This window comes from Stegodyphus dumicola, chromosome 3, assembly GCF_044657685.1.
Source record: "Stegodyphus dumicola isolate Sdum_Otavi_A_Nest chromosome 3, ASM4465768v1".
Lineage (NCBI taxonomy): Eukaryota > Metazoa > Arthropoda > Arachnida > Araneae > Eresidae > Stegodyphus > Stegodyphus dumicola.
Genome location: NC_140770.1, coordinates 41,212,364 through 41,227,377, shown reverse-complemented (window position 1 = coordinate 41,227,377; position 15,014 = coordinate 41,212,364). Strand labels below are relative to the sequence as shown.

Genomic DNA, 15,014 nt, shown 5'->3' with positions numbered 1-15,014 from the left:
AATAATAATAATCATAAAATAAATTGATAAAATCATGCATTTTATTTATTTCTATTATGTAATGAGTATTCACCTGTGTAATAGGTGGTGTATTTAATTATGGCAAAGCATACTAGGGCTATCTGCCTAAGGGGAGGGATGCCTTCGTGGAGGATTTTCTAAGGGAAACTGGCTCGTATACATGTTACACATGGGGAAAACCACAAAAACACCCATGCAGCCAGCCCGTTCTCGGGATTCGAACCTCGGACCGAACTACCAGTGTTCAGCGACTTTACCGCTCGGCTGCTGGTGGGCTCCCTGTGTAATAGGAGCCGTTCAAAATGGTGTCCATTTGCTATCAGGCATTCCTGGCATTTTTTCAAATTTCAAAAGTAATAATTTTGTAGCCCTTTAGGCCAAGGCTTTTGTAACACCTGCTTCGTGTAAGACACAGTGTAGAGATTTCGTTGGAGTGCCCTGTAATTAGTGTCCAATTTCAACAACTTTCTCTTCCATTAAAAGTCTTTTTTTTTTTTCCCTTTACGAGATCTTTTGTTGAATGAACCATTTTCCCTTCCTATAACAATAAGATTTCTGAAAGTATTCCTATATGAGGAACTGGAATGCCAGGGAATTTTTCCATGAGTTGTCTAAACACTTCTTTGCAAGAATCTGTTTTTATATAAGTGTTATACAGAATATTTTTTTCGTTCGCTTTTTGTTAACTTTTGGCTTTGCATTGTGTACACAATAATAAACACACAAATAACAAGCACCTTATGACCATGTCTGAACTCACTTCATGCTAAAGCCAAGCTAATCCCCATATGACTTCAAGAGGAGTCAGTGACAATGGCAATTCAATTTGTGCCAGCCTCTTACTGCTGTGACCGTTATGCGTTGGCTGGAACAAAGATGTTTGGAATGTGCTGTACTTGGATGTCTTGAGAGAATTCTTTTCATTATGACTACATTCAGTTATGCATCATGACTTTTATCACTTCATCGCTTCAAAAATTATTGCCTCCTTTTGCATCTTTGAGCCATCCAAGCACATAAACATTACTATGGGTGTGGAATGGTGAGTAAAGTGAATGTGCAGAAATTCAAATTTCATATTCTGGATTGTCACAACTGTTAAACAGACATTATTCAGTTCAGCTTTATCACAAACTAATGAGACAATTGATGTTAGAAACTCTTATTGCTTATATCTGATTGCAGGGTAAAGGTGACTTTGGAGCAGATCTGCATAAAATGTACTGTTGACATTACTCCCTTTTTCATGAAATGTTCCAAAATTACCTTATTTGTGTTCAGTAATAAGCTATGTCACAATCCTTCGCTGGTTCTTTAGGTTCAAAGTTGGTTATAATGCACACATCTCCTGTAACAATTATTTCCATAATTCCACCACCTTTGACTTGAAAATGATGCAAAAGTTCCTCAGATATCAGTGTGAAGGTCTGCAAGTTATGTAATCAACTGACATAGCATCCCTCTTGCTGACATTTTGGCACACCATGGACAATATTGTGTGCTGAACCAACACTAATATTCAAAACTGTGGCAATTTCTTTCTCAGCAATATCCCTCTTTTCCTTCAGGAGCTTTTCTACCATGGTGACATTTTTATTCATCTCTACATGGTGTGCTATCCCAGTCAAAAAATATCCTCCACAAAAATGGAGGACATTCTACACATTTTCTCTTCAGAAGTGGACACTTTAAACTTTCTACCTCACTTGTGTGTTTGGTGAGGGATACATATTGATCACTGTATTGCACATTCGTTTTGCGATTAATTTCAATTTGCATTCCTTCTTTTTTTTTTTTATTTATGTACATATAAGTGTAGCATTCCCTCTTTTTTTCTCCTCTTTTATATTTACATTTGTTGGTTGTTAGCTACTCTTACTTTACTGAATTTTTTAAGCTGAAAGTCTCTTAGGAATAAATGAAGCCATAAGGTTCCATGAAGATCCTAACAATGTGTAATTTTTTAATTGCAAGCTGGAAGTTCTCTTACAGCTGGTTTATCAGAACTACATACTTTTGTACAATTTTTGTGATGTGCTAAGGCGTAAATAAAAGAGTTTAATTGTTTGTCTACTTAATTTATCTTCTCCTGAAATTTTCAAAAATTACTTTTTTGGGGGTGCAGTGTTTCACTAATGTAGTTTAAATTTGTTTGTTATAATTTAATAGTGTGTAATGTCAGAAATGGAATAAAATTCTTTAAATAAAAAATGTAATTTTAATTCTTGGCTTGGTGTACAAATTTATCTTCAATCTCCCCCCTCCCCCAAAAAATTGTGAGAGAAAAAGACGAGATAAATAATTGACTTGCTAATACTGAATCAGTGCATTTTTGAAGAAAAGCATGATAATAACCTTGATACATGGAAATTATCAAAAAGCCATCAAATTTGTAATTATTTTGTTTTAACAGCTGAACTTTGAAAATGTCATTCTATGTAATATAGGGTTCCATGAAGAGTAATTAAAAGCTCTGTAACTGATCGGAAAAAAAAGGGGGAGGATCGAAAATAATTTGAAATATTTAATTGTATTTTTTATTGATAAATATGTGTATTTATTGTTAAATCATGTGTTATAATGGCATTTTTTAGAATTCAAATCTGTGAGTTACAATAAGTAAACTGCCCTCAAATTATTTTATGATTGCATTAGAAGATAAGTTTAAATATATTACATTCATTTTGCTAATTTGTACTTGCCTATAATGGCTAATTTCTGATATCTTCTGCGTTAATTTCATGTTATGGAAAGATTGTCTCTTCGGTAAGAGAAAGTTGCTCTTTTAGTAACTTTTTGTAAGAAACCAGGCACAATTTTTTAAAAATTTCATTAGCTATGGAATTTAAATAAGGGAAAGTTTTGGATGTTTTTTCATTATAAATTTATTGTATATAGCTGTATTTAGTTTATATTTTGACTATGATATATATTAATTTAGTCAATTTATTCTTTTTCAATAGCATTGGGTGGGCCCTGGCGACTTCTCCAGGCATCTCTACTTTTGGCAATTGTTTTCCAGTTTTTAACCTTTAAAATATTAAGGTTTTTCTTGACACATTCAATTCATCTTAGCGGGGTCTGTCCCAAGGTCTATTTTTCATGGGCTTTGCCAGAAAAAGTTTCTTGCAGCAGCAATCTTCGTTTATTCTAGCCAGATGCCCCCCCCATTTAAGTCTCTGTATTGATGAATTTTACAATATATAAATTTTATAGAGTTCTAAATTAGTTAATTAGAGTTCTAAATAAATCTTCTTCTCCATGATCCGTAGTCAATTTATTACCTTATCATTAATTGATAGATTAGAAATAGATTGATAGATTAGAAATTGATCGATAGATAGAAATTGATCGATAGATTAGAAATTGATTAATTAGAAATAGGTCTCTAATTGTTTTGATTTAATATCAAAACAATTAGAGACCTATTTCTAAATAAATTTTGAAATGGCACAATAAAGAATTTAATATGTGAAAATATTTATATATATACTCACATATCTGAATATACACATACACTCTCATTTACCTTGATAAAAAGTAAATACAGTCATTCATAAAATGTCATTTCTGTAATATGAATTTAATAAATTTAAGGAAATTTCAAAAGTGTTCTCTGAATCTCAAACCTTCAAAAAATTTATAATCTGTTGAATGCTGTTGACTATTGGCTGTTTTGTTGAATGTTGATATTTATCATGACTTTTATTGGAATTATTTTGTTAAGTTTTAATGCTGTGAATAAATGACTTGATTTAAGATTCCTTAAAAAATTTTCACCATTTTAGATATGTCATAATTTAAAATTTAAATTATTTAGTTTTGTTGTTGAAGTTGAAAAGGGTTTCATTATAGAATTAAATTGGTAAATGCTTACCAAGAGGAAATAGGAGTACTAGCGATTGCATAGTAGCAGTTAAGCATATTTAAGCAAGCTGCATATTTCTTGTAGATCTAAGGTGATGGAGAAGACTGTCATATGCATGGCTGCCATCCAAAGTTTTTTTATTCTAATTGTATCTCACGTATATGTGATGTTTGTGAGGTAGGGCATGTTTCTGTTGCCATTCTTTCTCCTTGAACTAATTCATAAACTAGGCTTTTAAATATTATCATCAACAACGTGAAACATTCCTGCAGAACATGGAACTGTTTCAAACTGAGATACTTTCTGTGCTAAGTTATGTCTTTCCCCTTGCTTTTATTCTGCAAATGTAAGTTGACTTAATTCTTATTACATTTAAGTATTCTTATTCTTATTATATTTGAAAAATGTAGGTCCTCCTACCCGTTGGAAAAAATCAAAGAGACCTGAAGCATTTGAATGTAAAGTTGATTTAACTGAAGCATCTCTAACAAATGCTTAATTAGGTATGTTTCTGTATTAATAAGTTTATTTAATGAATTATTTCATTGAAATAATTGTAGTAGTTTGAATCATATATAGCATGCATATGCATGTGGCATATAAATGCACTAATGGATATAATAAACATTAATCACTAATAAAAAATGTATTTAGTTTATTGATTTTTATTTCCTGCGGATTGAAAAATTTCTTCCAAAGATATCCAAAACAAGATGGCTAGCTCTACTATGTGCAGCTGGGAGAGTGTTACATTTGTTTAATCCTTTAAAATCATGTGTTTTCTTTCAACTAATGAGTGTCCAAAAGCTTTAAAAAATTCTTTTTAAATGAACAAATCAGAATTTGGTTTTAATTCCTCCAAACACAAGCATCAATGTTTCATAATTAATAAAAAGAATGGAAGGAGAGAAAAGGAAAATTGTTAAAATTTCAGAAGAAGTTATTATTGAATTTAAGGAAAGAATTGATTCTTAAACATTATTTTAGAACAATATAATTGAAACTAGAAATATAGACCAAAAATGATTTATTAATCAAATTATAAATTTTATATGAATATTGTTTTTTAGCTAGAATTATGGGGAAAATTATTTGTGGGAAAATATGCATTTTAAATAAATTAATTTAAAATGTGAAATAGATTGCACCAAAACAGTAGTTTTCATGAAAAAAAAATATTTGCTTGAAAACAAATGGAATAATAAATAAATACCCACCGATAAGCATTGGATGCAAATTTGAAATTATTTCCGTGAAAATCATATCCTTTGTGTGCATTTCACAAAAGCTATAGAATTTGTACTTTGTTTACTTATTACCAATGCCAAACTCCAAGGGTGTTTTCCATTATAAATAATTTGTGGACAACAGAAAAATAACATTTCAGTGTTGATACTGTGAAGGTAATGGTTATAACTAAGTACAATACTTGCAAAGAGTTCAAAGAACAAATTGGAAACTGTGAAGAAGTATTTAGAAAGATTCAATTCTGTTTTAAAATATCACTAATCATTTGCACAATTTTTTGTGCTATACTTATATGTTTTGTTTTCATTTATTTGTATTTTTTAATATTTTTTGCTCTTGGGGTACATTAATATCTCGGATTAGCCTGAAGACAAAATAGTCACCCTAAGAATTTCTCTTCTGAAGACCTTATCACCAGAATCAGCATTGCTAATTGACAGGCATCTTTCAAAATATGTGCTAATTGGTTCTTTGTTGTTTTACGTGTGTACTGCTGTTGGGGGCAATCATTCATTTGAACAAGTCTTGCAACTATCAAACATTATTTCTTGTAAATATTTATGATTAAAATGACTTGGTAATTAATTCTATGATTAAAATGACTTGGTAAATTAATTCCATGACTTAATGGTTTTTATACTTAAAAGTGTTTGCTTACTTACATTTTGCATTCCACCCACACAATGTATTACTAAAACTGTTACTTTTGCCATGTTCTATTCAGGGGTGATTAAATTCTGCTTACAGCCAAAATTTGCTTTATATATATATATATATATAATTATTATTTTTCACCAATGGTGGGCACTTAGGCTATAATGGCATTGGCCACTGCTAAGGCCAGAAGTGGTGGCCATTTTATTGTGGAGGCACCTAATAGGCGGCCACCACTACCTCCTATGAAGGGACAAACAATTTTACATCCATGCCTTCTCTGGGATTCAAACCCGGGCCCTTCAGTATCGCAGTGAGTCTTCCCTAACCACTATGCCGTCTGGGGGGCGGAATTTGCTTTCCTAAATCTGAAATTTTTATATTCAATTTGACACTGTAATTAGTAAATTCTCAAAATCAAAATCCTTTTTAATTTTGTTTTAGACAAATATATCATTAATATTCAAAAACTTTTATACTACAGTAAAGTCCATAATCCAGACTCGTCGGGACTTCGGCGATTCCGGATTAGGGTTTTTTCCGGATTATAGATCATCAATTTAAATCTGGTAAGATGGCATGCAGAAATAATACAATTAAAAATATGAAACCGCAATTTATGAAATAAAGAGCAATTATGATCTAAAAAGTATCAAAATTTACAGAAAAAAAGCTTTAAAAAAAAATGTTTATTTGTGTACTTTAGTAACATTTCTGTCAATGTAAGTTGTTTAACTTGCTTCGTTTTTTGTGCTAATACTTTCTCTTTAATTCTATAAATGGACATAATTTCTTGTTCAATTACAAAGCTCCACTTTTCAAATCCTGTAATTGCTGTGTCGAGAATACCGACTAACTTGTCAATCGAAATTGTTTCGTTTTCAATAACGTTCTCTGTTACTTTCTTCACTATCGGAAGTGCATATGTTTAAACGCTTTACTGGCTTTATGCGTATGCGTAGTGGATGCGCGCATCAAATGCGCATGCGTAAACGCATTATGCACATGCATAAATTTGTGGCATTGAGGTCCGGATTATAGATCATTCTGGATAATGGACGTCCAGATTAGAGACTTTGCACTGTATATAAAATACACTAAAGGGGTCTAACTTCTAGTTAGTGCAAACTAAGTTTGTCCTAAACAGAAAAAGAAAAAACTGAACATTGTAAAATTTTGGGTTGAAGTATGCAGACTGGAAGAAGATGAAAAATATAAATACCCAATGTTGACAAAACTGATTCAATCTCCTAACTTTCTTGTATGGAACCATTATTGAAAGTTCATTTAATTATATGGGTAATATTATGTCAGGATGGAGAACATCCTTAAACAGCTGTACAGATTGAAATATTATTTGTTCTCATTACATAATAGTACATGGGAAGCTTTTGAGTAAATCTTTCTAATAAATAGTGGTAAAGGTTTAGGCATAATATATTGCATAATTAGACAGTTTGTTCAAACTTTTACATTTCGCAAACCATTCTCTTCTTTCTAGCAGTTTCTTGTAAAGCCATTGTCTACATATAGATGTCCTGCGGGTCATACTGAATTTTCAGTGGTTAGCAAAGAAAAATATAAACACAGTATTTTCCAGAAAAAGAGCCTCCTTTTAAGAAAAGCAAGCTTAGTAATTTTTTTTTAAATGTTAGAAACAAAATAAATAAGTAACTGTGTGAATTCATGTAGGGAAATGTAAGTTAATTTTAATAAATTAAAAAGTCTGTATATTTTTTGCTTTGCTAGTGAAGTAGTTTGAAAATGTATATTTCACATCAGTATTCTAAATTATTTGAAATTATGTTGGATTTTTACTGTTTGATATTTTTTAAGATTTTTAAAATGGGGTTGCAATCACTCCTGTTCTATTACTCCTTAAAACTGAGATTATCAGTTCTGTTACACTCTGTTTAATGCCTTTATAATTATTAATTAAATTAAGTCAGTAGAAAAATTTCAAATAAATGATTTATTTTTATATGTTGAAATAATGAATGTTTCTTTTCCTTTGTAGGTTATATATTAGGATTCGCCAATGTGATTCATATTATTACTGTATTTCTTCCATGTCATGAGCATGTTGTTGATCTATAATAATGGTCATCATGTAAATATTCATTGGAAAATAATATGTTTTTCCATAAATATTTATAGGGAATTTGAGTTTCTCATCTGTTCTGAAATACTAAGCTTACAAGACATTGATTCTGCTTTTACTTTAATTCATTCCATAAAACAATTTTTGTTAAATATAATTTGATTACCTCACTATAAATTCTATTTTTAGTCTTATTTACAATTATGTGCCATCCATTGTCATCCCACTGAGATCTTGTGCCGTCCATTTTTATAATAAAATATTTTTATGTCCAAAGTAATATGGACTCAAATTTAATAAACTGCACTTTTGGGGAGATCATTTTCCAGGCAAATGTTATTTAGAGAAAAGAAACAAAATGCTGAGATATTTCATAATAGAATTTTACTTAGAGTATGAGCTAAATCTGATGCTATTGTGAAATTTATTTTCCAATTAAAATTTTGTTCATTTCTGAGTTGCAATCAGAATGTCAAAAATTATGATTGATGGTTGTGTGTAATTAAATTAAAATTACAAAAGAAATTTTATTTCAAAAGAAATAAAATTTCAAATCTTGTTATTTTTAAGAATTCATTTTATTACTCATTTAAAATATATTTTTTCTTCAGTGGATTAGTGTAAGATCAGGATTTATGTGACTATAATTGTGCATTAAACTTCTTTTGTAAAAAGATTATGAAGTTTTTTGTTTGATAGTTGATAAACATTTTTCTACCAAAAATTTGAATGCTTAATGAGCTTTGTTTAAAAACATAAGTAAGTCAGTTTTCATCTTATTCAAGTAATAATTCTGTAATAATTAAGAATTTAAAACAAATAATAATGCTTTAAAATTTTACAAGGCCACAGGCTTTGCTGAGTTACTCTGAACCAAATTTTTAAATTGAATAACATTAGTTTAGGAAAATATGAGGCCAGTAAATACATAGGAATAATTGTAAGGTGCATTAAAAGTTTTTTAGGTTTTTAAATAGTTTTATTATTTCTAGTCTATTTCAGTGCCACCAGTCCCGTCCTAAATCAGAAATGCAAAAGTGTGCTTCATGAGATAATCATTTAATATTAACTATGTAATATTATGCTAAGTTTTTATCAGCTTTGGTGAAAGCAAGAGAAATTCATTCTAAACTAAAACTTTTATTCAATATCTGGAGCTACTTAAATTTAGTTTTAGATTCAGAATACATATTCAGATTATGAATTATAGATGAGTAATTTTTAACGATTAAATGCCTTTAAATTAAATAATTGCAGCACTTACCCCTGCACCTATAAATATCCCAAAATATTCACATGTACTCTTAAAAGAGTTGTAATTATTAAAAATAAATTGAATATTTTGTGGAGAGAAATCATTAAAAGATAAGTAAATGTATAATATACATAATCATTAACAGGAAATTTAAATATATCATCCTTTAGTGTGTATAAATCTTTTTGTTTATAACACATTTGAAGAAAATTCTTGAGTTTTAATGAAAAATGCCGTTTAATTAATAATAAAATAGAATGCTACTAGTTTAATATGAATTAAGCATTCTGCATTTTATTTGTCTTCTGTTTAAAAAATAAAAAGGCTCTATTTATTGCCTGAATATTGTTTTATTTTATGTTAAGAATTGCATTTATATTTTTTCATGCAGTTATTATGCTATTTTTTAAAAAGAATAATAAGAGTTCTAATATATAATTCATATTCGTGTAATAATATTTATTACTTTTGACAACATTAACTTTTTTTTAATATAATCATTAAATGATTAAAAAATGAGCTATTAAAATAAAATCCCATGTTTTCTTAATCAGAAATATTTTGAAGTCTGTTGTTTTAATTACTGAATATTTAAAATATATATATTTGTTAACAAAAATATAAGGAATGTAGTTTATCTGTTTGCATGAACTACTGCATGTCAGTATATAAATATGTAAAAATTTATGAATTTTGCTATGTTGAAATATGGTAATTAAAAACAGCATAACTATACCTTTTACTGTACATTGCAAAATTTAACTTTTACTTTCTTATTTGATTCAGAATAGTTTTAAAAATTTTAGATTAGTTTTATTATAAAACTTATAAAACCTTTTATCACTGTTTTTGCATCTTAAACGTAATATCTTCATGCCAAAGAAAAAAATTCTAGAAATATAAAGTTATGAACATATTTATCATTTTAGACTCTTGTTTTGTTGTGGTTTTTTAGTCATTGCTGGATAAGAATTTTTATTATTAAAAGTACAAAAATTATTTAAATGTGTCTTTTTAGTTGAGAAAATATGATGATATGTACTGACTTTTCAAAAGCTTCTTTTCCGTAAATTTTAAAAATCTGTGCTTTACTTTTTTTTTTTTTTTTTTTTCATTTAATGTGCTTGAAAAGATAGTTGTTAATTTTCACTTTAATGACATTAGCAGTTTATATGTTTTTCTGTTATTTTATATATTTATTTGATTTTTGACAACTAAATGTGTATTTTAAATATAATTTTATATATTTTAAATGCTCTATTTCTGTGCTTAATTGTTTTATTTTATGGTAAATTTTTCTAAATCATTATGTCATGAAGATTTTCGATCTTATTTCATTTACATCATTTGTCATCGGATTGGTAACTAATTTATTGTGCACTGGTTCATTAAGTTTTATTTATTATGTGAATAATGTTTTTATTGTTTTGAGCTGCATTTTAGCCTTAGAAAAGAGTTTTATTTTAAAAGATTTTTTGAAAATTTACATGTTGTTATAATGGAAAATTTCAGGGAAATGCTGTATGCTCTTATATGCTGTTCTTGGAAATGCTGTATGAAAAATGAAATACTTATTTTTTATTTGATTTTAAAAAAAATGATTTAATTACAATGTTTTGTGAGTTTAGTTCGTCACTTTTGTATTTGTTAACTATTTTTTTTTTTCCATATGTTCCTTAAAGTGCAACAAGAGCTTCATAATAAATCTTTATATTTGTTATAAACATAATAGAAAAAGTTTGACATCTTTTGAATTTTAATACATGGAAAGCTTTTCCTCCATAAAGTTTATTTATTTATTACTTATTATACCTTGATGTGTTAAGTGCAAAAAATCTTTAAAAAATATGTATTTGACAGGATTGTTTCCAGAGTTGTTTTTTTTTTATATTTAATTAAATTAATAAAAATTATAGAAAACTGAGACAGCCATATTTGCTTTAATGTAGTGATTGCTAAACAATCTGCTAATGTGAAAAAAAATTAATAGAGAGTTCTTTTCAAATTATCAATGTTGATCCTGTACATCAAAATAAGTTACATTACAATATTAGATTTAGGAAAATAATTTCAAATTAAAAAAAAAGATAATTTTAATTTATATATTTCAAAATTATGTTATTTTAATATGTATACTATATAACAAAATTATAATTAAAATTTAAAGAAAGATTTATTTGGGCAGAGAGCTATCTGATCTATATTGAACTTTCATTTTTGGAAAGTGTTGATAAAGCTACATTAAAACAGCATAAATTTTAAACAGAATGGCATTCTTTATATTTACAATAATATATTTAATATTTGTAATATATATTATATTTAATTTATAACACAATAGTATTATATAAATATTTATAATAATATTGCTGGCACTGCTCGTTCTGACATTGATGCAACTAGTGTTGCATTAACTGACAAAATTTTAGAGGCAATAGAACATAAAAGTAGCAGTGATAGCACATAATGGCAAAAAGGCCAAATGTTATCCTTGCGTAGAGCAATTAATTATTACAAAACAATTCATCTATGGACCATGCTGTAATATGCAAGAAAAGAAAGTTGACTATTAGTATTTCAACAATGACAGCATTTTCTTTTGATGATACTGTCATAAATGTTAAATCATTTGCAGAAGTATTTTCATTATTATAAGGAGACAGAATAATTTAACTTTTTATGAAAAATCTCCAATGGATGGAAAAAATCTTAAAATATAAAACTATATTTTTAAATAGTTATATACTGCATACTTGAAATATATGAAGTAAGTATGATTTTGGAAAATATATTTTTTTTTAAATATAAAGATATGTATTTATTAAAAATGTTATTTTTGTATGTATATGTATCTAATGACATACCAATGATTCAGTTTTCTATCTTTATTTATTCTTTATATTTATATAGTTTTCCAATTAAGAAAATTTCTTTATGTGTATATGTTTTTAATGTACATAATGAATTAAATATCTGTTATTACTTAAATTAATATGTTTGTGAAAATTATGTAGCATGAACATCAATTTACAATAAATACTTGTAGTATTGATTTGCTCAATAAATATCTATGAAGAATTACTTAATCTGATTTCTGTATGTGGTCATGTATATAATGAAAAAAATATGCACATAATATTTGCAGTATAAATAAATTTCTTGTATTATTTTGTCACATGGTATACTTCGAGAATAATGAAGTTATTTAATATATATATATATATATACTGACAAGAAAAAATCAGGATCCTTTTGTGAAGATAAAATGTACCACATCTTTTCAGTGCTAAATTAAAATTGGAATTAAAATTTTATAAATTTATACAAATGGTCCTTAATGTGTTTTAGTTAAAATATGTACATTTTCAGTAATACTCCGGAAAATACAAGTATATATATATATATATATATATATATATTAAAAATTTCTAAATTAGTTAATTTGAAAAGTTGAACATTAACTTACGTATCAGCATAGATAATGCTCTCTTAAGGCGGAAATACTGCTTTATTGTCACTTTTAATTATTCTTTTTTATAAAAAGGCTTGTTTCTATCAAGTTAAAAAAGAAACACATCAATGTAAAATTTAAAATTCGGGAAAAAAAAGGAACCCTAGGTTAGTGTAGATTTCAATCAAATTCTATTGATTTTGAGTGTGATCTTACACATAGAAAGGAAATTTTTGCATCTGAAAGAGAGGGACCTACATCCGATCACCTCCGAATTTGGTAAAGTTTACTCTCCTCTCTTCCAAAACCTATGCAAACCTAAGGTTCTGTAATATTTGTTCGTTTTTGCTTAATTTTAAAGGTACTACTGTATTTCATTTATGAATGCTGCATTACTTTTTAACATTAGCAGCAATAAGGCATTAAAAATCTTAATTTAAAAGAAAAATTGGAAATACACATAAGAATTTTCTTAATTATATGTCAAATTATAACGTTTAATTTAAATACATTTAATATCTTCTTGCCGAATATATTATCTCCCTTCCTTCATAGATAATTTTGTACATTATTTGCCTGTTATGTTTATAAAAATCAGTATATCACAAACTGTAATATGTATACCCTTAAAAATACACAAGTAGCCATTAAAAGAAAACCTTTTAAAATCATTTTTGAGGGGGGACGGTAAGACTCATCTAATCTTTTTCTATAATTTCCCATTTTCTTCAGATGATAAATCAGCACTGGCTCCAGTGCTTTTCTCTTAGACATTAATTCACTAATAATTTTGTAAAACTTGGCTTTGTTTATGAACATCAGAGTTTCAAGTGTCCCTTCCCTTAAAAAGTAAAACTTTTTTTGAATTGATCAAAGTAGATAAGTATTAACTAATTAAATAAACAGAACCTATTTAAAGATTAGGATCGTAATTAAATATTCTTCTTGTAGAAGTGCTAAATATTTCTGGCTTGATTAAGCCTTCGATTTTTACATTCACATTTGTTCACCACACAAGACAGCCAAATACATGTATGCTTATATGCATTTGGCTTCTAGAAAATGAACATACTTTAAGAAAACTTCGATACCATGAGTTTATATCATATTAAAATTCTGAAACCTTGTCATGAAGGAAATATGAAAGGATATCTGCCATTAAATGTCTAGTTCAATCGTACATGTAGTGGCTTGGAATAGATTGATACTTGGAAGCAAACATTTGCAGATATGACATCTGTCAGAAAAGTGTTTTAAACCAGCAAACAAAACCGGTCATTGGCTTTTCTTAGCATAGATTCTGATCATGCAATTGAGGGCCACCACACTGTTAGTCGTATTTGATGCAAAAATAAAATGGAAGTGATATCTGTTCCTAATGTATTTTCACATAGTATCATTTGAGACTTTTGTGATTTGTTTACTTGATTTTGGTCTAACCAAGAGTCCAATGAGTGATAATGATTGCTATATTGGTAAACTTACACATTTTTGGAGGGTTGAATAATGTTACACATGTTAGAACAGCACCTCATCATCCCTTGTGAAACGATTAAGCAATACGATATAGTATTTACAAAATGAAATTTGAATAAAAGAAAGTAAAAGAGAGAAAATTTACAGGAAGACTAGCAACATTTATGTTCAGTTTTTGTAATTCACTTAGTTTTAACTTTTTATCATTTACGTCAATTTAGCTTCTGTTGTAATTAATATTCGCTGGATTCGCTTTGAAAAACATAGTAAAGCCCTGGTATTGAAGAAAAGCTCAAGCAGATAAACTACTTTGGTGTTTGGTTACTGATGTTGGTATGCATATGGTGATGGACTGTGGCCAATAACGCGATAAACATTATGAACTGGAAACCCTGCAAAGGAGATAATTGTATATTTATTTTATCATTTTATTCTTTACACTCTCTTACTTTTCTCACTCCATCAGGAAAGGACAGTGATATGACACTCTCTATTATAGTATAACTCCTTTTTCGATATACACTCTTAGACAAAAAAAAAAAAAAAAAAGACGCACCGAGAAGATATAAAGCAAACTGGACACAAATTGATATGCATACAGGTTTCTACGGTAAATGCAAAATTTTACATTTTGGCTGCCAATGAATGAACGGTTGTCGCTACAGCACATCTGATCTGCGCAACTCGCAGGATATTTAAGAGGAGAAATTACGATTCAAGGTCATAAATTCTTCACGAATTTCATTCCGTGTACTCTGGTAGACAGTAACTATGTCTCGCATACAGGTGCGCGAACGATATGCGCAGATGTCAGAATTTGAGAGAGGTCGTGTAGTTGGACTCAAAGAAGCCGGTTTGTCTTATCGGCGAATAGCTCGACATTTGAGCAGGTGCGATGCCACTATTAGACGATGTTGGCAGGAATGGGTGAACCATGGCC

General features: G+C 28.5%; 1 protein-coding gene across 2 annotated transcripts in view; it reads left to right on the top strand.

The window, feature by feature from the left end:
• LOC118203107 (NPC intracellular cholesterol transporter 1-like) overlaps window positions 1–11,623 on the top strand; it is a 67,540-nt gene extending 55,917 nt beyond the window's left edge. For both annotated transcript variants that reach the window (XM_035375351.2, XM_035375350.2), the window contains 2 exons: window positions 4,300–4,392; window positions 7,809–11,623. In XM_035375351.2, coding sequence (XP_035231242.1) covers window positions 4,300–4,388 — 89 coding nt within the window. In that variant the 3' untranslated portion in view covers window positions 4,389–4,392; window positions 7,809–11,623. The remainder of the gene's footprint in view (window positions 1–4,299; window positions 4,393–7,808) is intronic.
• The last annotated feature ends 3,391 nt before the right edge of the window (window positions 11,624–15,014 follow it).